Consider the following 26,494-nt stretch of genomic DNA (forward strand, 5'->3'; position numbering starts at 1 on the left):
TACCTGGTGGGGGTAGGGGGGCGTACGGTAGGAACGTACCTGTCTCACCTGGTTCCCATGTGCCCCCAGTGTGCATTACCTTGTATTGCGTGCACTTTTGCGCCCTTACCACCTTACTCACTTGGCTTCTTTTGTCTCCCACCTCCGAGGATCTGGCTTTGGGGCAGAGAGAGAGGAGAGAGAGGTGCTGGCACCGCAGTTGTGGGCCTGTACTTCCGCTGCTTGCTGCCTGGATCGATACACCATATGGACCGCAATTTTTGTGGCCGCCCACAATGGACCGCAGTTCTTTTGCGGTCAAGCACCACCCGTGGATGGACCTCTGGGTCAACGTGGCACCTATGCCATACAGGTGAACCACTTTTAGTTGGCCCCCCTGACGGCCACAATTCAGAAATGGACGCGGTTGGCGCCTTTCTTTATTTCTAAAGAAGCCAGAAGGCCAAGTGCACTCCATGAAGGCAAGACCAGCGGCAGAACATCGGCCGGCTGCGACACCACCGGTGACCATGGACACTTAATTGTGCATTTTTATGAACACTTTATTGGTGCACCGGATGGTGCTGACTGTGTGTAATGGGGTGGTGCTTGGACAGGGTGCTCTGCACATTATTAAAGGCCGTAGGGCCACAGGGCACTCGTGGGTTGGTGTATCGATGCTGGCATGCGTGCTCTCCCTATGCATAACATCTGCATGTGTTCCTCAAAGAACAGGTCCTGGATCGTAGTGTAAATATCAGTGTTGTATAAATAATGCTCCCTACCGGCTGTATGTTTAGTTTGAGGATGCTTTCCGCGATTCGGTTATCCTGTGGGTGTGTTTCTGTTAGGAGAAGGGTGCAACGTCGCAGGGGGACATATTTACTCATTTGTGAACATCTGTAAAACTGTCGCACTCAGGGTTGAGTTAATAGTAGAGGGAACTACATCTGAGTGCCACACTAAAGTAGGTAAAAATTTATCGGGTCGGGTCGCCCCGAGGTAGAGAAGGGTGCAATGTTGCGGATATGGGATTTGCATCCATCCATATCCGCTTGTAAATATTCCCCTATTTCCTCAATACTTCCCAACTATCCCCAATCCCCCATTCCCTAGTCCCATTTTCTGTAAACAACACTCTGTAGACCCGACCTCCCCCTATTTCCCCCATTAAATGTCGTGCCCAGGTTCACCGCATCTCATGTAAGACAACTATAGGACATCTTGCTAGTTATTCTTAGTCTATGTCAGTTAAGGACTCGTTTCCATTAATTCTGAACCTTCGTTGCACCAGAATGTGATTGTATGGCACCGTTAGGAAGTTTAGGACCTCCCAATACCTCCCCGCAGCTCTTCCTCACGGTTCAGCAACAACAACAACAACAACAGCAACGGCAGCGGCGGGCGCGGGGAGTGCGCGTCCTCACTCCGGCTTGGTTGGTAGGGGGTGTTGGGAGGGCACCAGGCCTCCCCAACGAGTCGCCATCGAACATGTGCTCGACGGGGTTACCAAATAGGGGCTCCCTGTCAGCTCCTCGTCAAGGGCGGAGCCCGGTAACCCCCGCACCCAATGGAAGTGGCGGACCGGCCCCAGTGGGGTGGAGCCAACCAGCCGAGGGCGTGTCACTCCCCGCTGAGCATGCGCAGGGAGAGGGAGGTGACGTCAGATGCGCGTTGAGCTTGGAGCAAGCAAGACGTACCCTCCGAGCGCTGTGAGGCCTCCCCGCATCTTCTGGACTGGACCGTGCTTTATCCTGTCCCCGAGCCAAGGTGCACCTTGTGCCATCGAACTACCTGTCCCTCCCTGCCATCAATCCCTGTGTAAGTCAGCCTTGTTCCGTTTGTCTGTGGTCTGTCTGGGATAGATAAGATTGTATTTAAGTGCCCATCTCTTCTGTGTCTTTTACCTCACTGCCTTGTAATCTACCCCCTTTTCTCCACCACTGTTATTATACCCTCCTCCGGAGGTCTTGAGAACTGTACCCCTTGCGTAGTTTCCTCTTTCCCAGTCGTCGTGTCCTTTCTATCATTGATTTGGCATAGCGCGATTTGGTCAACGTCTGGGTGGAATCGGGGTCTAGTCGGGGAATAACTGTTCGGTCGCGGCAATACCACCGCTCGGTAAATAACATCTAAACCGCGTCCGTAACAATATATATATATACACACACACACACAAATATCAGAGACTACGCTAGTACTCTCTATGTAGGGATGCCGCGGAAAAAAACGTCAGTCCCATCTGCTATAAATATATACAAATATATATAAATATATACAAATATAAATATATACAAATATAAATATATACAAATATATATAAATATAAATAAATATATATAAATATATACAAATATAAATATATGCAAATATAAATATATACAAATATAAATATATACAAATATATATAAATATAAATATATACAAATATAAATATATGCAAATATAAATATATACAAATATAAATAGATGCAAATATAAATATATACAAATATAAATATATACAAATATATACAAATATAAATATATGCAAATATAAATATATACAAATATATATAAATATATGCAAATATAAATATATACAAATATATATAAATATATACAAATATAAATATATGCAAATATAAATATATACAAATATAAATAGATGCAAATATAAATATATACAAATATATACAAATATAAATATATACAAATATATACAAATATAAATATATGCAAATATAAATATATACAAATATATATAAATATAAATATATGCAAATATAAATTTATACAAATATATATAAATATAAATATATGCAAATATAAATATATGCAAATATATATAAATATATACAAATATAAATATATGAAAATCCAAATATATACAAATATAAATATATGCAAATATAAATATATAAACATATACAAATATAAATTTAACAAACATATACAATTATATATACTAGGGCATGCCCGTACTATATATATATCTAAAAGTATATCCCCCCCCCCCTCTATTTACATGCAATGGTTTGGTCCAAAGCTAACGGCTTGCGAGTACGGTGACAATCCCCCCCGTCTATTTACATGAAATGGTTTGGTCCAAAGCTAACGGCTAGCGGAGTTTGGTAAAGAAATCGCCATAGCGTGCACAAATGCGCAGGAAAGCGAAAGAATCGCAAATTAGTTTTAATTAGTTTTAAAACATAGTTTAACGCCAACATAGCGGCAACATAGTTTGCCAACGTGAAATAAATGAATACGCTCTCAAATGTGCCAAAAAAAAAAAAAAACGCTACCCGTACGCTCTACCCCGCCCTTACGCCCGTAAACAAAAAAAACAACGCTCTTTGCTTCCGCCCTTCGCTCTGACTGAATTGGGAGAAATAATGCGCATAAGAAATCGAGAAATTATTATTTTCTCCGGAAGAAATCGAATTACGTACCGTAATGGCGCACGCGCTGGGCTCAGCATCAGCTCGCTCTCACATCGGCCACGCCTACGCAATAACGCGTTCTGTGATTGGATGCCGGAAGTGCAGTCCTCACTGTCCGGAAGGTCGTATATCGCAGTTACGATGAATCGCAAATTAGTTTTTATTAGTTTTAAAACATAGTTTAACGGCAACATAGTTTGCAAACGTGAAATAAATGAATACGCTCTCAAATGTGCCATCCGAGGCAGAGTGTGTCCGCCACGTTCGGCACACGCGATAGCTCGCTGCTCTCTGATTGGTTGAATCGTTTTTTGGACATAGCTCGGTAAGTAATTGTCCGATTAATATGAAACCTTGAAAAGGCACATCCTCGGGTCCCCAGCAATATACCTGGCAAGTTTCAAGTATATCGGACTGGTAGTTGTCGAGAAACAGCGGTCACAGACATACAAACAAACAAACAAACGTACAAACAAACATACACACAGAGATTACTGGAATTATAGATAGATATATATACATACAAATATATATATATACATACAAATATATATATACATATATATATAAATATATATATATATATACAAATATATATATACAAATATATATATATATACAAATATATATACAAATATATATATACAAATATATATACAAATATATATATACAAATATATATATACAAATATATATATACAAATATATATATACAAATATATATATATATATACAAATATATATATACACAAATATATATATACAAATATATATATACAAATATATATTTATATATATATTTATATATATATATTTGTATATATATATATTTGTATATATATATATATATATATATATATATATATATATATATATATGTATATATATATATATATTTGTATATACGTATATATTTGTATATATATATATATATTTGTATATATATATTTGTATATATATATTTGTATATATATATATATATATTTGTATATATATATTTGTATATATATATTTGTATATATATATATATATATTTGTATATATATATTTGTATACATATATATATTTGTATATATATATATATTTGTATATATATATATATTTGTATATATATATATATATTTGTATATATATATTTGTATATATATATTTGTATATATATATATATATATTTGTATATATATATTTGTATACATATATATATTTGTATATATATATATATTTGTATATATATATATATTTGTATATATATATATATTTGTATATATATATATATTTGTATATATATATATATATTTGTATATATATATTTGTATATATATATATATATATATATATTTGTATATATATATTTGTATATATATATATATATATATATATATGTAAATATATGCTAAACAGATGTTCCACAGTTGGTGGTCAAGAATGAAATTTCTTCCACCGATGATGCCACCACTTTAGGATGAATCAAAATCCCTTTTTAAAATAATTAGAGAAATCAGTAACGCTGAGTGAAATGGGTTGGGGGGTTCAAAAATAGGATCAAGACAGTCAGGCCTAGAGTCCCTGTATAAAGAGAGTTGCGCCATGCGCTGACCCGAGATTTCTGGTCACGTGATTTCGTGGCGCCATTTTGTGTCTAACTTCACCGTGCGTGAACGTCAGCTTGGTACGGGAATGTTGTTTATTGCCAAACAAAATGACTGGTTGTTCTGCTTTTGGTTGTTCAAACCAATCTGGGAAATATAAGATGTATAGATTTCCAAGTGATAAAGTCAGAAATATGGAAAAGAAATATGTCAGAATAATAATAAAAATAATAAAGTCAGAAATATATATATATAAAAATATATAAATATATATAAATATAAATATATATTATATAAAATAATATATTATAAAATATATTATATTTATATTATATATATTCTATATATTATTATAATATATATAAATTATATATATTATTATATATATATTATTATATATATAATAATATATATATTATTATTATATAATATATATATATATATATATATAATATATAATATAATAATATATATATAATATTAATATATATATATATATATATAATATATAATTATATATATATAATTATAATATAATATATATAATATATATATAATATATATTATATATATTATATATATTATATATTATATTATAATATATAATAATATTATAATATAATTATAATATAATTATAATTATAATTATATATAATATAATTATATATATATATATATTATATATAATATATAATTATATAATAATATATAATATATATATATATAATATATATTATTATATATATTATTATATATATATTATATATATTATTATATATATATATTATATATATATATATATTATATATATTATTATATATATTATATATTATATATATATATATATATATTATATATATATTATATATATTAAAATAATAATATATTATATAAAAAAAATATAAAATATTATATAATTTTATAAAATATATAAAAAATATAAATATATATAAAATATATATATAAATATATAAATATAAAAATATATAAAAAGAATAAAATAAAAATTATAAATAATAAAAAAATAACAAAATAATAAAACGTCAGAAATATGGCAATACCACGTACAGAATTTGTTTTAAGTGTGTTAGACTATATGTCGGCTGGAAGTCCTACACCGGAATTGCTCTCGGCACCCTTTAAAAAATATTGGATATGCCCACACTCCTTTCTAAAAGTTATTAAAATTCAGAGAACGACAGCATTGGTTTGTCTTACTTATAATGTTAGCTCTTATATGCAGTGTTGGCTTGTAATATGCATTGCCATACCACTTTTAATATCACCACACAGCTCTTTTTCACGGCAATAGCTGAGTTTTTGACAAAACAAATATCACCTGTATGTAATATTAAGACTAAATATGTGTAGTAAATTTTTTTTTAGCAGGTTTAGAATATATCACCCCATATCGCGAATGTACATGTATATCTAATCCGACACACTTAGACACAAAATGGCGTCCAAATTTGAGTTGACACAACTCTCTATATACAGGGACTCTAGTCAGGCCTAAGAAAACTCCAAAAACTTTGATCCAGCACTCTGGAATGACACTCTTTACAATCAAATACATCCACAGTGGATTCTACTAAAACCAAACAGGTATGTTCCACAGTCTTCCTGACGAGCTTTTATCTTCAGTCAGCATTGATGAATTAGTCAACTGATTATCCAAATATCATCGTGAATCAAACTGTGGATCAGAAAGCTCAAATTATGACCGCTTGAGCTATCCTGCAGGCCTGAAATTTTCAATAAACGTTATAATTCCGTTCAATTCACAAATAAAATTAAAAGACAGAATAGTAAGGATGCTAATCATATTTCCGGCACAACCGCGGTGACAGGGATGAAGAAACCATCCGCTCTTTGATCATTCATTGTCAGCACACATCCCCTTATAGATATTTATCGTATGATTCTCATCAGATTTCATGAGAAATCATGTCAGGTTTCTATAAAGATCAGTCATCTCAGTATTGCAGGCATCCATGAAGTGTTGGCAAATCGCTATGTTCTGCCTTTGCCGCCCTACACTGTGGGTAGCGCGTAAACAAATTCCATTCGTGTTTTGGCATTCCAAAACACCTTTTTCATCTCTTACTGCCAAAAAATGGGGGCATCAGACGGTACATACTGCATGAGAAAGTGCACAAACAAACCCGTGCCGGTCACCTTTTTGTAATCAAAATAGTTCTGCTTTCTCACCTCTACTTGAGGTACGATTGCTCATGAACTCCTTGTAACATTCAAGAAAAACTGCACAGTTAAACTTTCACAGCAAGTACCTAGTGTCTCAATGTATGCCTTCCTGCCAAAATCACAACACAACCCCATATACAGCAATGAAAGGTCTCCATTTTCCACATAAATAAAAACCGGTATTAAACTATCACACACACACACACACACACACACACACACACACACACACACACACACACACACACACACACACACACATACACACACACACACACACACACACACACACACACACACACACACACACACACACACACACACACACTACTAAATAAGGCCATACTCGGAAATTGCAATACAATAAGAACAAAATTATCCACAGCATGGATAGACAATAAAAAGCTTTTGATGGTGTCCCACAATAATGGATGATACAATACATGCAATTGCACAAGATCAACCCCCCAAATAATCAAACTGATAGAGAAATCAATGGAGCCTTGAAATAGCACATTGATATTACAGCACTCAGAAGAAAAGATCAAAATACCATGAGTGAAGATACATCAATGGATCTTCCAGGGTAGACAGCCTTTTGCCTGGCCCTGGGCCCACTGAGTAACCTCATAAATGAGAAAGAACATGGATATATCCTGACATCATATAAGAGAACGTCCAAAGAGACAAAAAGGTGATATCTACTTTACATGGATGATCTAAAACTCTTTGCACCAAACGATGAAAAATTGGCAGAACAGCTCAAATTAGTACTCTACTGACATGGAAATTGAATTTGACCTCGATAAGTGTGCCAAGTTCACATTTACACACTGCCAAAACTGCCAAAATCAAGACTCTCTGCTCACCTTCATGCTTTCATTCCTCTTTTCTCCCACCTCTGGAACAAACTCCCACACTCTTCAATCCCTCTCCTCCCTCCAGGTTTTTAAAACAGCTGTTCACCACCATCTCTTATCTTCCCCCATCCAAAACCTTGATGTTTTGTAATGTGTTAGCTCTTACACGAGCCTCGACTCTGTATACAAAAAAAAAACTGGATATCAAATATGGGACTGAGTCAATCAGACAAGTGTAGGTTCTGCAAGGTAGAATCAGAACGTATTAGCCACCTCCTATCGGGATGTAAAAAAACTCATGTCAGAACAGCTGTACACACAAAGGCACAACAAGGTATGTAGAGTAATCCACTGACACATCTGAATAAATTTAAATATCCCAGTTCCAGAAAACTGCTGGAAATATGAACAAAACCCAATCACTGAAAACAGGGAAGTAGGGAAAACAGGGAACCAAACAGCCTGCTCCCAATCATCAGCAAGGTCATGGAATCCATCATCGCTTCTGATATTAAATCCTTTCTCTTCTCCAATGGCTTGATATCTGATTATCAATTTGGATTCAGACCAGGTCATTCTACTCTGGGCATGCTGCTTCTGCTATCTCAACAATGGATGAAGGCCCTCAACGCCAAACCTGAAATCAGAGCCGTCTCCCTTGACATACCTTGTGCCTTCGATACGGTCTGGCACCCCGCCCTGCTCACCAAACTCTCCTCCTATGGTATCCATGGAAATCTCCACGCATGGCTTGTGGACTTCCTCTCCGGTCGCAGTCAACATGTGGCTCTGAATGGAATTCTCTCATCTCCCTTCCTGTTCAGGCTGGACTTCCTACAGGCAGTGTTCTGGGCCCTGTGCTTTTTATGGTATTCATCAATGATCATTCCAACTCTCTGGAAAATCCTCCATCTCTTTGCTGATGACTCCACTCTCTGCCGCTCCATATCTCAACCCTCAGATCGGCAGGCAGCAGCCTCTTCACTCTCTGCAGACCTGGACAAAATCACAAACTGGTCAAACAAGTGGAACATGTCTTTCAATTCTGACAAATTTCACACTCTCACCATGTCTCTCCGAAAAGACCGTCTGGAAAACCCTCCCATCTACTTTCTCAACAATTCTCTTAAAGAAGTTGTCACTCAAGCTTTTGGGCCTCGCTGTCAGCCATGATCTTTCCTGGGAAAACTACATTTCCAATCTGGCCTCCAAAGCCAGTCGCCGACTGGGCATCCTCCGTCATGCAAAGTCCTTCCTAGGCACCTCTGAGCTCCTCACCACATACAAAGCTTTCATCCGCAGCTTGATGGAATACTGTTCTCCCCTCTGGGCTGGTGCTCCTGCCTCACACCTAGCTCAGCTTCAAGGTGGGAAGAACTGGAAAGTGGCCATGTGCTGTGTGCAGGAAGGGTGTCGGAGTGAACTCCATTCAATGTACAATATGCGCTGAGTGGGTTCATCAAAGATGTAGTTGTCTCAGAGGGTCATTAACCAGTGTGGCAGCTACATTCAAGTGTAAGGTGTGCACAGAGGGAGCTGCAGATGGAGGAAATGTTGAGTTGGATCTTGGAGACGGCGTGAAGCTGGAAGGTGTGAAAACATTTTGCTACCTCGGAGACATGCTGAATGGAGAAGGTGGATCAGACTCTGCAACGGTTGCTAGAGTGAGATGTGCATGGAAGAAGTTTCGGGAACTGAGTGGCATGCTGATGAGGAGGGGAGTGTCGTTGAAGCTGAAGGGAAAGGTGCATGCTGCATGTGTGAGAAGTGTTATGATTTATGGGAGCGAGACATGGGTCATGAATGTAGAGCAGCAACGAAGGCTGGAAAGGGTGGAAATGCGAATGGTTCGGTGGATGTGCGGAGTGTCATTGAGAGAGAGGAAGACAAATGCTGAATTGCGAAAGATGATGGGAATAGAGCCTGTGATTGATGCTGTGAAGTGGCACAGGTTGAGATGGTTTGGTCATGTGTTGAGGAAGGATGAAAGTGACTGGTTGAGAAGAGTGATGGAAATGAATGTAGAAGGAAGTAGAGGACGGGGAAGACCGAGAAAGACTTGGCCAAAGATGGTGGAAGAAGAAATGCGGGCAAGGGGGTTAACAAGGAGAGATGCAGAAAATAGGGCAAAATGGAGAAGATTGTCATGGGGACCGCAAGGGTAACCCCCGCTCTAGCAGGGAAAATGGCCTTAAAATGCATGTTGTTGTTGTTGTTGTTGTTGTCAGCCATGATCTTTCCTGGGAAAACCACATTTCCAATCTGGCCTCCAAAGCCAGTCGCCGACTGGGCATCCTCCGTCGTGCAAAGTCCTTCCTAGGCACCTCTGAGCTCCTCACCACATACAAAGCTTTCATCCGCAGCTTGATGGAATACTGTTCTCCCCTCTGGGCTGGTGCTCCTGCCTCACACCTAGCTCAGCTTCACGATGCAGAAACCAAAGCTTTCAGAATCATTGGAATCTCCCGCGATGAAGGTGATTCTGCGGGCCTTTCACTCTCTCACCACAGGCAGGTTGGTGGTCTTTCTGTCTTCTACAGACTTCTTTCTGGCCGAGCTCCCCCAGCTCTGTCTGTGCTGTGTCCCCCCAAATATTCCTGCAGGACACAAGAACTGCCAGCAACCCTCTTCTGGTGAAACTGCCAAAATCAAGACTCTCTGCTCACCTTCGCTCTTTTATTCCTCTTTTCCCGCCTCTGGAACAAACTCCCACACTCTCTTCAATCCCACTCCTCCCTCCAGGTCTTTAAAACAGCTGTTGACCACCATCTCTTATCTTCCCCCATCCAAAACCTTGATCTTTTCTACCCCCGTTAATACACCCCAAATCCACCTCTTTCAATCTCAGACTTCATTCCTAAAATTCCTAGTAGTGACAATTTGTTGCTTTCTCTCTCATGCAATTTGTTTTATACCGTGTACCCCTTCCCACTCCCTCCCCACCCCCCAGCCTCTCCCTTCCACAGATCTCCCGATGTCCCTGTTCTCTACTGTTGTGCTTGCGTGCTTCCCTCTCTTTCCCCATCGTCTGCCCCTCTCATTATTGTATTATATGTCCATTTATGTTTTTTTGTGTTTTATGTGCTAATGTGTGTTTAATGTGCTAGCTCTTACACAAGCTTCGATCTTGTATACAAAAAAAGAAAAAGAAAAAAGAAAAAATTGAAAAAATTTAAATTATGCTCATGTCAATGTAATTATCCCCTCAAGCGTGAACATAGAAAATAAAGCATTGCGACTAGATATAGTACCGAGGATCAAAAAATAAAATAAGGCATTCCTAATGGTAATTCAGTACCCAGCGATATTGGCCTAAACAATACATAAATTAAGAAATTACCAAATACCAAGACCTGAAAATTGAAGTGAAAAGAGCTTGGATGCTGAATCGTGCCAAAATTGTGCCAGTGATTATTGGAGCAATTGGGGATGATAAAAAAAGACCCTTACAGAGAGATCTTAAAAAACATCCCGGGGAATACCCAGACCATGAAGAGCCAACATAGTTTAAAGGTAGAGTTGGATTATCAGGCATTCCCACTTTTTTTTTTTTGTTTTTTTTGTATACAAGATCGAGGCTCGTGAAAGAGCGAACATTAATCACACAAAAAGACAAACCGACACATAAAACATATAACATCGGGAGCGGTAGACAAGATGGGGAGAGAGGGGGAAGGACACAAACACAACATTTGAGAGCAGGGACCGAGAGACATGGAGACATCGAGAGATCTGAGAGAGGGCGAGGGCTTTGGGGGGGGGGGGCATGGGAAGGGGGCGGTGGGAGAGGTATAAAACATATGGACACTGCCAGGACTTCCAGGAAAGAAGTTGGAATTTCAAACAAGGTGGATCTGGGGTGAATTAGCGGGGGTAGAAAAGATCAAGGTTTTGGATGGGGGAAGATAAGAGATGGTGGTGAACAGCTGTTTTAAAGACCTGGAGGGAGGAGTGGGATTGAAGGGAGTGAGGGAGTTTGTTCCAGAGGCGGGAGAAAAGAGGAATGAAAGAGTGAAGGTGAGCAGAGAGCCGAGATTTCGGCAGTTTAACCATCAGAGGGTTGCTGGCAGATCTTGTGCGACCTGTAGGAATATTTGGGGGACAGAGCACAGAGAGAGCTGGGGGTGCAAGGCCGGAGAGGAGTCGGTAGAAGATAGAAAGACCACCTACCTGCCTGCGGTGAGTGAGTGAAAGGCCCTCAGAGATAGCTTCATCGTGGGAGATTCCAATAATTCTGAAAGCTTTGGTTTCAACAGCGTGAAGCCGAGCTAGGTGTGAGGCAGGAGCACCGGCCCATAGGGGAGAACAGTATTCCATTGAGCTGCGGATGAAAGCCTTGTATGTGGTGAGGAGCTCAGGTGTGCCGAGGAAGGACTTCGCACGACGGAGGATGCCCAGTCGGCGACTGGCTTTGGAGGCCAGCTTGGAAATGTGGTTTTCCCAAGAAAGATCATGGCAGATAGTGAGACCCAAAAGCTTGAGCGACAGAACTTCTTGGAGAGGATTGTTGAGAAAGTAGATGGGAGGGTTGTCCAGTCGATCTTTTCGGAGAGACATAGTAAGAGTGTGAGATTTGTCAGGATTGAAAGACATGTTCCACTTGTTTGACCAGTCTGTGATTTTGTCCAAGTCTTCAGAGAGTGAGGAGGCTGCAGACTGCCGATCTGAGGGAAGAGGAATGGAGCGGCAGAGAGTGGAGTCATCAGCAAAGAGATAGAGAGGATTTTCAAGAGAGTCAGAGAGATCATTGATGAAGACCAGAAAAAGCACGGGGCCCAGAACACTGCCTTGGGGAACTCCAGCCTGAACAGGAAGAGGAGATGAGAGAAACCCATTCAGGGCCACACGTTGACGACGACTAGAGAGGAAGTCCGCCAGCCATGCGTGGAGATTTCCATGGATACCAAAGGAGGAGAGTTTGGTGAGCAGAGCGGGGTGCCAGACCGTGTCGAAGGCACGTGATATGTCGAGGGAGACAGCTCTAATTTCCTGTTTGGCATTGAGGACCTCCATCCATTGTTGAGACAGCAGAAGCAGCATGTCCAGAGTAGAGTGACCTGGTCTGAAACCAAATTGATGATCAGAGATCAAGCCATTGGAGAAGAGGAAAGATTTCATATCCGAAGCAATGATGGATTCCATGACTTTGCTGATAATTGGGAGAAGGCTGATCCCGCTCCACTTGAGCATTTTCCTTATAATGCTGAGATTCCAGCTAGTTCTAATCCCATGTACTAGGTTTGATTTGTTCATCATCTAATCTACTCATAATTCACATTAAGGTGCATTGACTTCTGCAATTGTCTTTGCCCGGCCTGTGATTTATGTAAAAGCTCTTCCATTAAGCTTAGATCACTGGAAAAAGCAAATACAATGGTAAGGTGACAGAGTCAAATTACTTTTTTTCTTTTTTTAACATTTTTGTAGACATAATAAGTAGATGTAATAGTGTCGTGTGAATCCCTCAAGGTTAACACCAGGGACCGCGGAAGACCGAACGGCTTTAACTGAGGCGACGACCAAATACGGATTCGGCTATAAAAGTACGGGAGAAAGAATGAAGGAGAAGAGGCGGCAAGCGCTTACCTATAGTGAACCGACGGCAGCTCCGATCCTGCAGGGGAATTAACTCAAAACGGGAATCCGGGGTAAAATGTACAAAAACAATGATTTATTAAACGGAACCCGATACAATGAAACGCGACGATGAATAAATAATGATCCTAAATTGGGATCTCACACACCTCACTTCAAATACGCCACACAGGAATGAATTATGAAAATAAATCGCCGTGTAATGGTTCGTGGGTGCGAGCTTATCTGTCTGCAGTCTTGTCCACCGTCCAACGCGGCTCCAAGCTCTGGCGCGAAGAAACCCTTCGTCCGCTCGCTTGCCCGCTTCGCCAGGCCTCGATGCGACTGGCTCCGCGGCACGCCACGAGGTCCCTCACTCCAGTACCAATAGCACTGGATCCCGCTCCAAGCACCACGATGAACCAACGTCACCCAGCACGAAGCACGAAGGTCCAGCACGCAAGAAGGAAGAGCCAATATAGACCAGGGACAAGAAGAGCAAGAGCTTCAAGCACAGAGAGATCTCCAATATGAAGAGGTCCAGCGCGCAGAGTCCAAGAGAGAGCAAAGAGAGCAAAATATGTCATGCAGCGCCAAGAGAGCAAATGTCGTGCAGCGTGCCCCTTTGTAACCTTCCCTCTGACGTCAGTCTTGGCGCACCACCAACCAGGGCCTCGTAGCTTCCCGCCGTTTGCCGAACCTTCTAGCGCCTTCCCTCCAATGAACAACCTCCTTCTCAGGTGCGTCTTCGCGCCTCCCGCCCTGATTGGCTGGAGGTTCGCGCCTTCCGCGCCAACCAATCACACATTCCCTGTGGCGTGGGTTACAACTCGTCTCACCCGATGATGCTAGGCCAGCTGGTGGTGCGGCTGGCGGCAGCCATCCGGCGATGCCCCGATCTGGCTTCCTGCCGGTCTTCTTCCAAGGTGATTTTAAGGGAAGGGAACTATTTAATGTTGCACTAAAGGGCCTATCTAAGGGTTTATATGTGTGCGTTGCCATAAGGGACAAAATGATTACCAGGTCTGACACACAGGGGTTTATCTTAGTCCCTACAATTATTTAACACCCGAACATCCTTGTACGTTCACAGGTATACACTTCCCCGACAAACCGCCTAAATACACAGAACTTATTACCGGGTAGATTCCCTATCGCGACAGTCGAAGCATGTTACCTATACAGATCTACCTGGCTCTAGAAATTCCTTTACCCCCTCCCCCCCCCCCCCCCCCACCCCCGACATAACAATATTATATTCCCTTAACTGTAACTTCACCTGCATTATTTACTTTTGAAATGACAATCTGAAAAGTCACAATACCCCAATAATAACAATATTACACATTAGCCGCAGTCACAATTTTTATTTACCAAGAATGTGTTTGAGGCTAGCCTGGTTTTTCTGCCAGACCACATTGAAATTGTCCCAGCGCGAGTGCGCTTCGGGCAGAGGGTGCTCCTGCAGCCAACCACCGCAGGCAAAGCCGTAGAAGTCGGTGCAAGGGTCCACGGACTGGTCCATGGATGCAAGGATGCGGGCAGCAACACTCACGCATGCCGGCTCCAAGCACACTTGCTCTGCACACGATCAGGAAGTGAACAAAACAATGTGAAAAAGAAGAAGACAGATCATTCCACAAAGCAGAGGCTCATCGGGATATAGAGATTACAATGGATCTGAGAATGAATGATCGATATTAAAGTATATCTGTGTGTGCACGCATGCATGCACTTGCTCATCATTCTCACTCACTATATGACAGATTACAATGGCCTCTCCCTTTTGCAAGGCTATGCTATCACACAAATCTGTAACAACACAACATATAAATCATAGCAAGAAAGGCACAATGTCCCAATGTCAAATATTAGATGAACTTGATACAATCTACATATGCGAAAAACAAACACAACAACAACAGGCATTTTAAGGCCATTTTCCCTGCGAGAGCGGGGGTTAGCCTTGCGGGCCCCATGACAATCTTCTCCATTTTGCCCTATTTTCTGCATCTCCCCTTGTGAACCCCCTTGCCCGCATTTCTTCTTCCACCACCTTTAGCCAAGTCTTTATCGGTCTTCCCCGTCCCCTACTTCCTTCTAAATTCATTTCCATCACTCTTCTCAACCAGTCACTTTCATCCTTCCTCAACACATGACCAAACCATCTCAACCTGTTTCTCTTCACAGCATCCATCACAGGCTCTATTCCCATCATCTTTCGCAATTCATCATTTGTCTTCCTCTCTCTCAACGATACTCCGCACATCCACCGAACCATTCGCATTTCCACCCTTGTCAGCCTTCGTTGTTGCTCGACAGTCATTATCCATGTCTCGCTCCCATAAATCATAACACTTCTCACACATGCAGCATACAGCTTTCCCTTCAGCTTCAAAGACACTCCCCTCCTCATCAGCACGCCACTAAGTTCCCGAAACTTCTTCCATGCACATCTCACTCTAGCAACCGTTGCCGAGTCTGATCCACCTTCTCCATTCAGCATGTCTCCGAGGTAGCAAAATGTTTTCACACCTTCCAGCTTCACGACATCTCCAAGATCCAACTCAACATTTCCTCCATCTGCAGTTCCCTCTGTGCACACCTTACACTTGAATGTAGCTGCCACATTGGCTAATGACCCTCTCAGATAACTACATTTTTGATGAACCCACTCAGCGCACATTGTACATTGAATGGAGTTCACTCCGACACCCTTCCTGCGCACAGCACATGGCCACTTCCCAGTTCTTTCCACATCACTACATGTTTTACCACTTGCCATCACCATTGTCTTTCTGATATTCACCTTCAGACCTTTTGCCTCCATACATTCCTTCCACTTGTTCATCTTCTCCTTCAGTCCATCCATACTCTCCGCAATCAACACCACATCATCTGCATACAACAACTACCACGGTAAACCCTCCTTTACGTTCCGAGCCAGCACCTCCATCACAGCTACAAATAGTAGTGGACTTAGTACCAATCCCTGATGCACTCCCACCTTCACCTCAAACTCACCACTGTTTGTCCTTCATCCTTCATCCTTACAGCTGTGCGCACTCTCTCCTACATTGCCATCACGACTCTGATCAACCATTCCTCCACTCCTAATTTCCTCAATGCCCATGTCACTACTTCGCGTGGAACCCCATCAAATGCTTTCTCCGGATCAACAAATCCAAGAAACAACTTATTCCTCTTCTCCATGTACTTCTCTTGCAACTGCCTTGCAATAAAAAGCGCGTCTGTCATACCTCTTCCTGGCATAAATCCAAACTGCATTTTGTCGATCTTCACTTTCTTCCTTATCCTCCTCTCCAACACCCTTTCCAATACCTTCATTCCATGTTCCAATAACTTTATCGCTCGGTACGAGCCACAGTCCAGAGGGTCACCTTTCCCCTTTTATAGAGGGACAAGGGTACTCAGTTTCCAATCCACTGGAATGCGGCCTTCTTTCACCACCAGATTGCAGATCTCTGTCATTCTCTTCACACCCAAATTCCCGCTGCCTTCAACATATCTCCAACAACTCCCGTCGGCCCTGCCGCTTTTCTACTCTTCATTGCTTTTATCGCTTCCTCAACTTCCTTCTCAGTTATCTTCTCTGCCGGTCCGAAAACTGGGTTACTCTCTATGTTGCCATCCCATTCATTCTCTGCATTCAACAGCATTTCCATATATCTCTTCCATCTTCCTTTAATTCCATCTGGGTCCACAACGATTTGTCCCACTTCATCCTTCATGCAACTCACCCCCATCACATCGCACCTCTCTTTCACTATCTGCTTTGCAATCCTGAATACCGCTCTCCGACCCTCTTCCGAATCCAAGCGTTCTCCGAACATTTTCCAATATGCCTCCTGCACCTTTGCTACCTCTTTCTTTGAAGCATTCTTGGCTGCCTTATAACTTTCATGCTCTGCCTTTTTTGCCCCTGTACCCTTTGCCTTCTGCCACTCCTTGAACTTCTTCCTCTTCTCGTCAATCCTCTTTCCAACTTCATCATCCCACCACCATGTTTCCGAGTGCCTCGGTAGTCCTTTTTTCCATCCACAAACCTCACCAACGGCTCCCAATAGACGATCTTTCATTGACATCCAACCACTTTCAAGCTCAACCACATCATCCTCTGCCATACTCAGCCTCTCTTTTAATGCCTCCCTCACTGTCACCTCTTTCAACCTCCACATCTTCATTCTTGGTTGGTACTACACCCGCCGAGCTCTCCTCTCACCTTTCATCCTTATGTCGCAGACAACCAAGTGGTGCTGTGAAACAGCCTCCTCCCCCGGGATCACCTTTGTGTCCCGGAGGCACCCCCTATCTCGCCTACGCACCATCAGGTAGTCAACGGTTGTCTTCAACCCACCTGACGTGTATGTAACAAGCTTATTATCCTCTTTCTGGAACTTAATATTACAAATCAACAAACCAACTCCATCAGCAAACTCCAAAATCCTTTCACCTTCGCCATTCCTCACACCATATCCGTAACCCCCATGAACTCCCTCAAAACCATCTGTACTCCTACCCACATGTCCATTTAGGTCTCCTCCTACCACAACTTCCTCATCTTTCACGTTTTCCATCAGCTTCTCTATTTCACACCAGAACTTGTCCTTCTCTTCATCGCTCCGACCAACCTGCGGAGCATATCCCGAGATGACGTTCGCCAAGAGCTTTTCAATCATCATTTTCACCATCATCACCCTTTCACTCACTCTCGTCACACTCAACACACTGTCTACAAACTCCTCAGAAAACAGGACACCAACACCATTCACGCCCTCCGGGCACCCTTGCCACACAGACTTGTATTTCTGTCCCTGCCTACCCTTCACCATTCTCACACCACTTCCCTTCCATCTCGTCTCTTGCACACAACATATGTCCACTCTTCTTCTGACCAATACTTCCACCACTTCTCCTGATTTCCCTGTCATTGTCCCTACATTCCATGTGCCAAAGCTCAGAAACCGATCACCACGTCAGGCATCAGACGTTTCGGCGTCATAAATGGAGTGATTTCCACCTTTGCTTCGATCGGGTTCCCCACATTGAGTTTTGACGAGAGGGAGTGGGGTCCCCCACGGGGTACTTCGGGCTGTACCCTGCCCATATGTAATTGCAATGGTTCCCTTTTTGAGGCAATGTTCTATGGCCGGATGCCCTTCCTGACGCCAACCCTTTTAGTCGCCTCTTAGGACACGCAGGGATACGGTGTACCTATTCTAAACCGGGGTACACACCGGGAACATATGCAAAAATGGTAGGATTTTCATCCCCTCCACTAAGCTTTGTCTTTCACACAATTCCCTTCCCTCCATTCATCTTTCTTTTCTTTTTCACCTTTTGCAAAATTCCTCTACAATCCAATTACCCCCCCCCCCCCCCCCCTCATAGTACCTTTTCTCAAAATTATTTTTCACAATTGGCACCTCTCCCATAAACACGTCCAATCGCATGTTCAAATACCTATGCTTCACAAAGCTGGAAAAATCCGCTTTCCTCCAAACAAAATATCCCTGGAATGCCAACTCTGTGTTAAAATAGTTTACCTCTGCTACCGGAGGTCGATAGAGGTCATGTTTTCAGCCCTGTTTATTTGTCTGTCTGTCTGTCTTTCTGTGAGTAGGATATCTCAAAGTGTTATGGACGGATTGAGACAAAACTAGGTGGATGAGTTGGTAAGTGACAAGAACAAGTCGATTAGATTTTGGTTCAGGTCCAGATCCAGATCCGGCCCATCAGTGGGATACAAAGCGTAAACTCTTCACCCTGGCGGAGGTATGCACTCTACCAACTTCCGTTCTACTTGCTTCTTGGAATGAGGAACCTTTCGAAGTGACAAGTTTCAACAAATATATCAGAATATGTGAATGCATACCTTGTGTGGTTAGGAGGTGAGAATAGCCTTTCTCTCAACAGGTGCAGTCATATGATCAATCAATCATTAATTGTTATCAGATTCCTCAATAATCATGGAAATATTTGCCAGCATTACCCAAGTGTTATAATTCTAGTGTTACTGTCTTTACATTGAGTTACAAATACTGAAACTACCCATTAAAGAGTCTACAGCTAAGTAATTGTGGTACCGGACCTGTTGGTTATCCAGCTTGTTAGTTAGTGGATTGTTGGTGAGGACACTGGACTGGCATCCCAGAGGGTGTGGGTTCAAACCCTGGTGAAGGCAGCAGTATTGGGGATTTGGATTACAATCTTCAGAAATGAGAACTGCCATGACACAGATGGATCCTCAGTAGAAACCCAGCTGGCTCATTAACAACCTTCAGGGTGAGGACTACCTGCCTGACCCACCTTGTCTGGTTCACATGTAAAGCTAGTACACTGACTGCACTTGAGCTTCACTCTTAGCCCCTTCCCTTGTTACAGGTCACTCTGAATGACGATGGATTTGGCCCTTCTGCAACTACAGCATGAAAAATAGGGGCAATACCTCTGGGCACTCACCTGGTAGAATAAAGCAGTATACTACACTGAATAATGAATGAATGATCGTTTTAAGGCCATTTCTCCCCGCTGGAGCGGGGGTTAGCCTTGCGGGCCCCATGACAATCATGGTTCCCTGTTTGAGGCAATGTTTTTATGGCCGGATGCCCTTCCTGACGCCAACCCATGGTCATGCTCTTACGATGCGCAGGGATACGGTGTACCTATTCTAAATCGGGGTACACACCGGGATCATTCATCCCAGCAAGCTGGTACTCAATTTGCCGACCTCGGAAGGATGACAGGCTGAGTCAACCCCCCTGGTGTTAATTCAGCGATCGACCGGGATTCGAACCCAGGATCCTAGGATCCCAAGCCGGCACCCTAACCGCTAAGCCAACACCAGGCTAAAAGCAGTATACTACACTGACTAAAGGTATTTTAAACCAATTTCAATGGTTACTAGAAGACAGGGCAGCATGTAGAATCATACTAATGTAATCATAAGACTTTGAACAAACAAAAAACAAAACAAAAAAACTATTTTGGGGGGTCAAACCTGGATCCACTTTGACCCCGGTAGACCCCGTTTAAACCCGATTTATTTAATGGCATGAGCAAACTTTAGTCACAACACACCAAATATGAGCCTGGTGTTGACTTAGCGGTTAGGGTGCAGGCTTGGGATCCTAGGGTCCTGGGTTGGAATCCCGGTCGATCGCTGAATTAACGCCAGGGGGGTTTACTCAGCCTGTCATCCTTCCGAGGTCGGCAAATTGAGTACCAGTTTGCTGGGATGAATGATCCCGATGTGTACCCCGATTTAGAATAGGTACACCGTGTCCCTGTGCATCGTAAGAGGCGGCTAAGAGTTGGTGTCAGGAAGAGCATCCGGCCATAAAAAAAAAACCGCCTCAAACAGGGAACCATGATTGTCATGGGGTGCGCAAGGCTAACCCTGTCTCTAGCGGGGAAAAATGGCCTTAAAACAATCATTCATTCACACCAAATATAATTTGTGCCAATTTTGGTCACAATCCCATCTGCGGTTTCGGAAAAGAATTTGCAAGTGTTTACGGACTGATGGACTGACGGACGGACGACGCGCCATTGCATAAGCTCCCCGGAACTACGTTCCAGGTGAGCTAAAAACTACAGCGAAGTCGATGGCGCACCATCACAAATCCCCACGCTTCCCACCTCAAGCAAAGTTGAAAGATGGCAAAACGTTCCACCAGGAATGACTCCATATCAAATTTTGAGTTTAAACTTTTTCCTGTTTTGACCCCCCTGTGACGCCAAGTCTCTACCCCTGGGGCATGAACCGCCTGAACCGGGGTCCAATCCAAAATATTGTTAGATATTCCATGCATCCTCAATTGTTGATTGCATATACAAAGTTTCATTTAAAAATGCGCCTTTTGAAAAAATTCAGGATTTCAGAATACACTAAAAGCTTTTTTAAATCTTTTGACCACACCCAGCAGGCGGGGCCAAAATGATACAGTTCTCTCACCTTCTTGCATGTGGTGATCCTAACTATCAAGTTTGGTAAATTTCTGCACAACCATTTAGGAGGAGATGGCGTGACGGACAGACAAACAGACAGGTGGAGTCGATTACAATATCCCATATAAAAATATAAAACTATCTATTCCCTGAAGGACATTTGTGAGATAGCTGGGATTTTAATGGACAAATAAATAATGATACTAATTCTCGCTGGGACTATTTGAGGTTCATGAAGGTTCATACAGTAGTGTTGTTTTCGTCATAATGATAATAGCATTAATACTAACTAGGGCATGCCCGTACTATATATATATCTAAAATTATATCCCCCCCCCCTCTATTTACATGAAATGGTTTGGTCCAAAGCGAACGGCTTGCGAGTACGGTGACAATCCCCCCCCTCTATTTACATGAAATGGTTTGGTCCAAAGCGAACGGCTTGCGAGTACGGTGACAATCCCCCCCCTCTATTTACATGAAATGGTTTGGTCCAAAGCGAACGGCTTGCGAGTACGGTGACAATCCCCCCCCTCTATTTACATGAAATGGTTTGGTCCAAAGCGAACGGCTTGCGAGTACGGTGACAATCCCCCCCCTCTATTTACATGAAATGGTTTGGTCCAAAGCGAACGGCTTGCGGAGTTTGGTAAAGAAATCGCCATAGCGTGCACAAACGCGCAGGAAAGCGAAAGAATCGCAAATTAGTTTTAATTAGTTTTAAAACATAGTTTAACGCCAACATAGTTTGCCAACGTGAAATAAATGAATACGCTCTCAAATGTGCCGTCCGAGGCAGAGTCTGTTCGGCACGTTCGGCACACGTGATAGCTCGCTGCTCTGATTGGTTGAATCGTTTTTTGGACATAGCTCGGTAACTACTTGTCCGATTAATTTCAAACCTTGAAAAGGCACATCCTCGGGTCCCCAGCAATATACCTGGCAAGTTGCAAGTATATCGGACCCGTGGTTGTCGAGAAACAGCGGTCACAGACAAACAAACAAACACACACACACACACACACACACACACACACACACACAGAGATTACTGGAATTATAGATAGATAATATAGTAAATATAATCGTAACACTGCAACCCCTTTGTCGTGGCTGCAAAGTTTCTAGATTGAAGCGGTGTATGGTTCATGAATCAATGATAAGCGGTGTAGAGCGGTGTACAGAGTTCATTACTCTGGGTATAAAAGGAAATCTTGAATATTACCGTCTTTAGTCGGAATGGACCTCCTTTGATATACCAATAACATGACACTGGACAAACGCTCTTTTTGATACTCTACAATGCTAGGAATTCAAGCTAAAACAACAAGAAGGTTAAACTATGAGAAGCAAGCATGAACCTATATCCCATATAAGGGAAGAAAAACACAGGAACGAGTCGCAGGAACCGTGGGCCAAGCTCACGGCGCACCCATGTACCTTCCTTCCTGAACACACACCGATTGCCTGCGTGCGGCCTGGAGTACCGACAATCACAATGAAATCACCACACAACACCAAACACGCCACGCCCAAAGTATGATGGACGCACGGACCATAGTATGGCTTGGGATGTTAGCCATAAAGATGGCGGGAACTATTTTTGGGATAAAATTATGCCAATAACAAGAAATGATTCCTTTTCTGTTATCTGCCGACTTCGTTTACTAAAGGTCTGTGCTTGGTTTTTTTTGTTTTTTTTCTGCCTAATAACGTGTAAAAGTTTACAAGTTTTACCTACTCAAGGTACTGGATCTCGAATGAGCGCTTCATTGAGGTTTGAAGGTTTGGCTTCACAAAACGACGGTAGCTTGGAGACAAAACGAGGCAGGAAGTTAATTTCCAGTACAAACAGGAAGCAGTCTCTGCATTACCTATCATAATTTACGCTTTTGCTTTCTTTATATCCTGCTGTACATTTATTGACCTTCCACACTTCTTTTTTTAATACAGAAGTTTAAGGCTCATGTAAGAGCCGGACACCAAAGTACAAAGTTTGTAAACTTCCAACTGAATGTGCGGTTTCACTTCACCTTCACGTGGGTGTCCAGCAAGAGACCAAGTGAGCACGACGAGGACTGTACACAGCACCGCTGCCAGAAGCATACGAAGCCAGCATCGCCGAGACACTTGTTTGTGTGCTGGAAACAATACCCCGGACAATGTTCCGTCTGCCTGCACACTCAGTACGCATCAGGCTTGGTTACACAGAATGGGTACATGCAGGGCAAGGAGTCGGTGGGGGTAGAAGGGAGCAAAAGGGATAGATATTCCAAAACACTTACTGTTTAGGTTTGTGTAAAAATCTGCCAACACTCTGGGTAAGAGTTGGGTGAAAGGAAATTAGATGGATACCAGACAAATTGCCATTGCACTCATGGGCTGACAGGATGGCCGAGAGGTACGGCATGCACATTCGCCTCTCAGCTGTCTAGCTTGGGTTTGAATCCCCACACAGCTATAAACTGTCGTCCCAGTGTTTCATCAATGTGTATGCCGTCACTCGGATGGACGTTAAGCGGGCGTCCCGTCAGCCGACATTAGTTGGTGGACGTTGAAGATCCCATGGTGTCTTTTGTGAAGAGTAGGCGAGCTATCACAGGCACCATGAACAAATTCGAAATTCCTGCCGTAACCAGCAGAGGGCACTGAATCAGCAGCAGAGCTGTGTCCTCAGCCAATGATGCTACCCACAGCCTTGTGCTGCATATTAAAGAAGAAGAAGATTGGACTATTGTCTATTTCATAATAGAAAAAAACCACCTTTAGAGGCCATTTTTCCCCGCAAGCAGGGGTTGGCCTTTTTCGGGGACCGTGGTTGTTGTTGTTTTTTTGGTCCCCTTTTTGAAGCAATGTTTTACGGCCGGATGCCCTTCCTGCCGCCAACCCTTTTGTCACCTTTTTTTTTTTACAACAAACAGGGAATTACCAGTGAACTGGTACTCAATTTGCTGACCTCGGAAGGATGACAGGCTGAGTCAACCCCCCTGGTGTTAATTCAGTGATCGACCGGGATTCAAACCCAGAATCCTAGGATCCCAAGCCGGCAGGCTGAGTCAACCCCCCTGGTGTTAATTCAGTGATCGACCGGGATTCAAACCCAGAATCCTAGGATCCCAAGCCGGCACCCTAACCGCTAAGCCAACACCAGGCTCATAATATTTCATAATAGATTATTTCATAATAGATTATTTCATAATCTATTTCATAATAGATTCATATTTCTCATAATATTTCATAAATAGCTATTTCATAATAGAGAGAGAGTAAAATGCACAAAAGTAGTTCCATAGTGGAAATATACTCTTGTATGGGCTATAGGTATCCATACGATGAATATATATATATATATATATATATATATATATATATATATATATATATATTCATACCTATAGGTATGTATAGGTGTGCCATAGGTATCAGTGTATGGGCTATAGGTATCCATATGATGAATATATTATATATATATATATATATATATATATATATATATATATATATATATATATATTCATACCTATAGGTATGTATAGGTATGCTATAGGTATCAGTGTATGGGATATAGGTATATGCACACCTGTGACCCATTCTGAACAATTGACAAGTGAACATGATCAATTTGCCAACCAAAGTAATCCAGGTACACCTATGGATATTACTGACACCTTGCCAGAGTAGTTCAAGAAGTGTGGAAAATATCACGGTATAACATCGAACAAACAAACACCTCCTCACCACAACCGCTTTTGGCCCAATGACCTACCCAACAGCAGCACGTGTTGCCATGGTGAGCACGTCACGTGACACGAGTGGTTCGGTGGCCGCACAGAATGGACGCATTCGCAGAGTGAGTCGGTCAGAAGACTCCAAATAACTCCGCAAAACACGAAACGTCGAGCGAAGAGGGTGTACCCATGTATGTGGGTCACAATTTGCTGCTTACACGTGCCGTGTGCATCAAGTGGACTGGGATACCGCATCATTATAAAAGCGAACTGGGATCGACATTAAAGTACGTACGCACTTTATTACAACTAATATTATAATTAAATTAACAATAGGCCTTGGTATTAATGAGCGACACATAGATATTTCATTCATTCTTCTTTTCCTGCAAACCAAAGTCCAAACGTACTCCATAATAACGTCATGACGTCATCATCGACGTACATTCCACGGACTCGAACTTACCTCAGGAAGATGGACGTACAGGACTCTCTTCCTCCCCATGGCGCTAACTTCGCGCGTTTATCTTCACTCGTTCGACTCACGCTCTTGTCACCCGAAGACACGCCCATTTACTTGTGCCCGCCTCTTTATCACGTCTTTCCTTCCTTCCTTTACTCCTTTTAAACATTTTATTTTGCTCTCACTGCCTCTTACATTACTAAAGCCCCTGCCTCACTCTCTTCCTGAGGAGAACCAGCGGAGGGGCGTGTGGGAAGGGTTACGAGGCTCCTCCCACACCCTCCGAACGTCTCACCTCCACAATCTTGACTCCGCCCTCAACCCGAACCTTAGACTTCCCATCATCACCCCCACTCTACTCTTCTGCCTCATTGTTGACGCCTTTCCCAATTTGTCCCTTAATCTCTTATCCGATCATACTTTACCCCGATCAGAACACATTCGAGACGCCAGTGGATGACGTCATATTAACCATCCCCCCACCCGAATCTGTCTCTTCGATCCAAATCGCTGTGGAATGAATGATGCTCCTACGTCTGGAGGAATGTCTTGACCGAACCAATGATTCACCTTTTCATCCACTGGTGACAATCATCATTACCTCCGCCACCAAAGGTGGGCGCACAGGCGGATCCAGGAGTGGGGGGGAGGTTCAGGAGGTGCCCCTCCCCCTCCCCCTTCGGATTTTCGATGGTAAATGACA

The 26,494-nt window shown here is 42.3% G+C and overlaps 1 protein-coding gene across 1 annotated transcript in view; it reads right to left on the reverse strand.

Annotated features, from left to right (window-relative positions):
* Window positions 1-26,019, reverse strand: part of LOC137424530 (endothelin-converting enzyme 1) — an 88,092-nt gene extending 62,073 nt beyond the window's left edge. Inside the window, exons 1-3 of the mRNA XM_068112069.2 lie at window positions 25,795-26,019; window positions 23,634-23,775; window positions 15,004-15,210 (exon numbers count right to left, since the gene is read on the reverse strand). Coding sequence (XP_067968170.2) covers window positions 15,004-15,210; window positions 23,634-23,775; window positions 25,795-25,833 — 388 coding nt within the window. The 5' untranslated portion in view covers window positions 25,834-26,019. The remainder of the gene's footprint in view (window positions 1-15,003; window positions 15,211-23,633; window positions 23,776-25,794) is intronic.
* Between the last annotated feature and the right edge of the window lie 475 nt (window positions 26,020-26,494).

This window comes from Myxine glutinosa, chromosome 4 (assembly GCF_964187855.1).
Source record: "Myxine glutinosa chromosome 4, kmMyxGlut1.1, whole genome shotgun sequence".
Classification (NCBI taxonomy): domain Eukaryota; kingdom Metazoa; phylum Chordata; class Myxini; order Myxiniformes; family Myxinidae; genus Myxine; species Myxine glutinosa.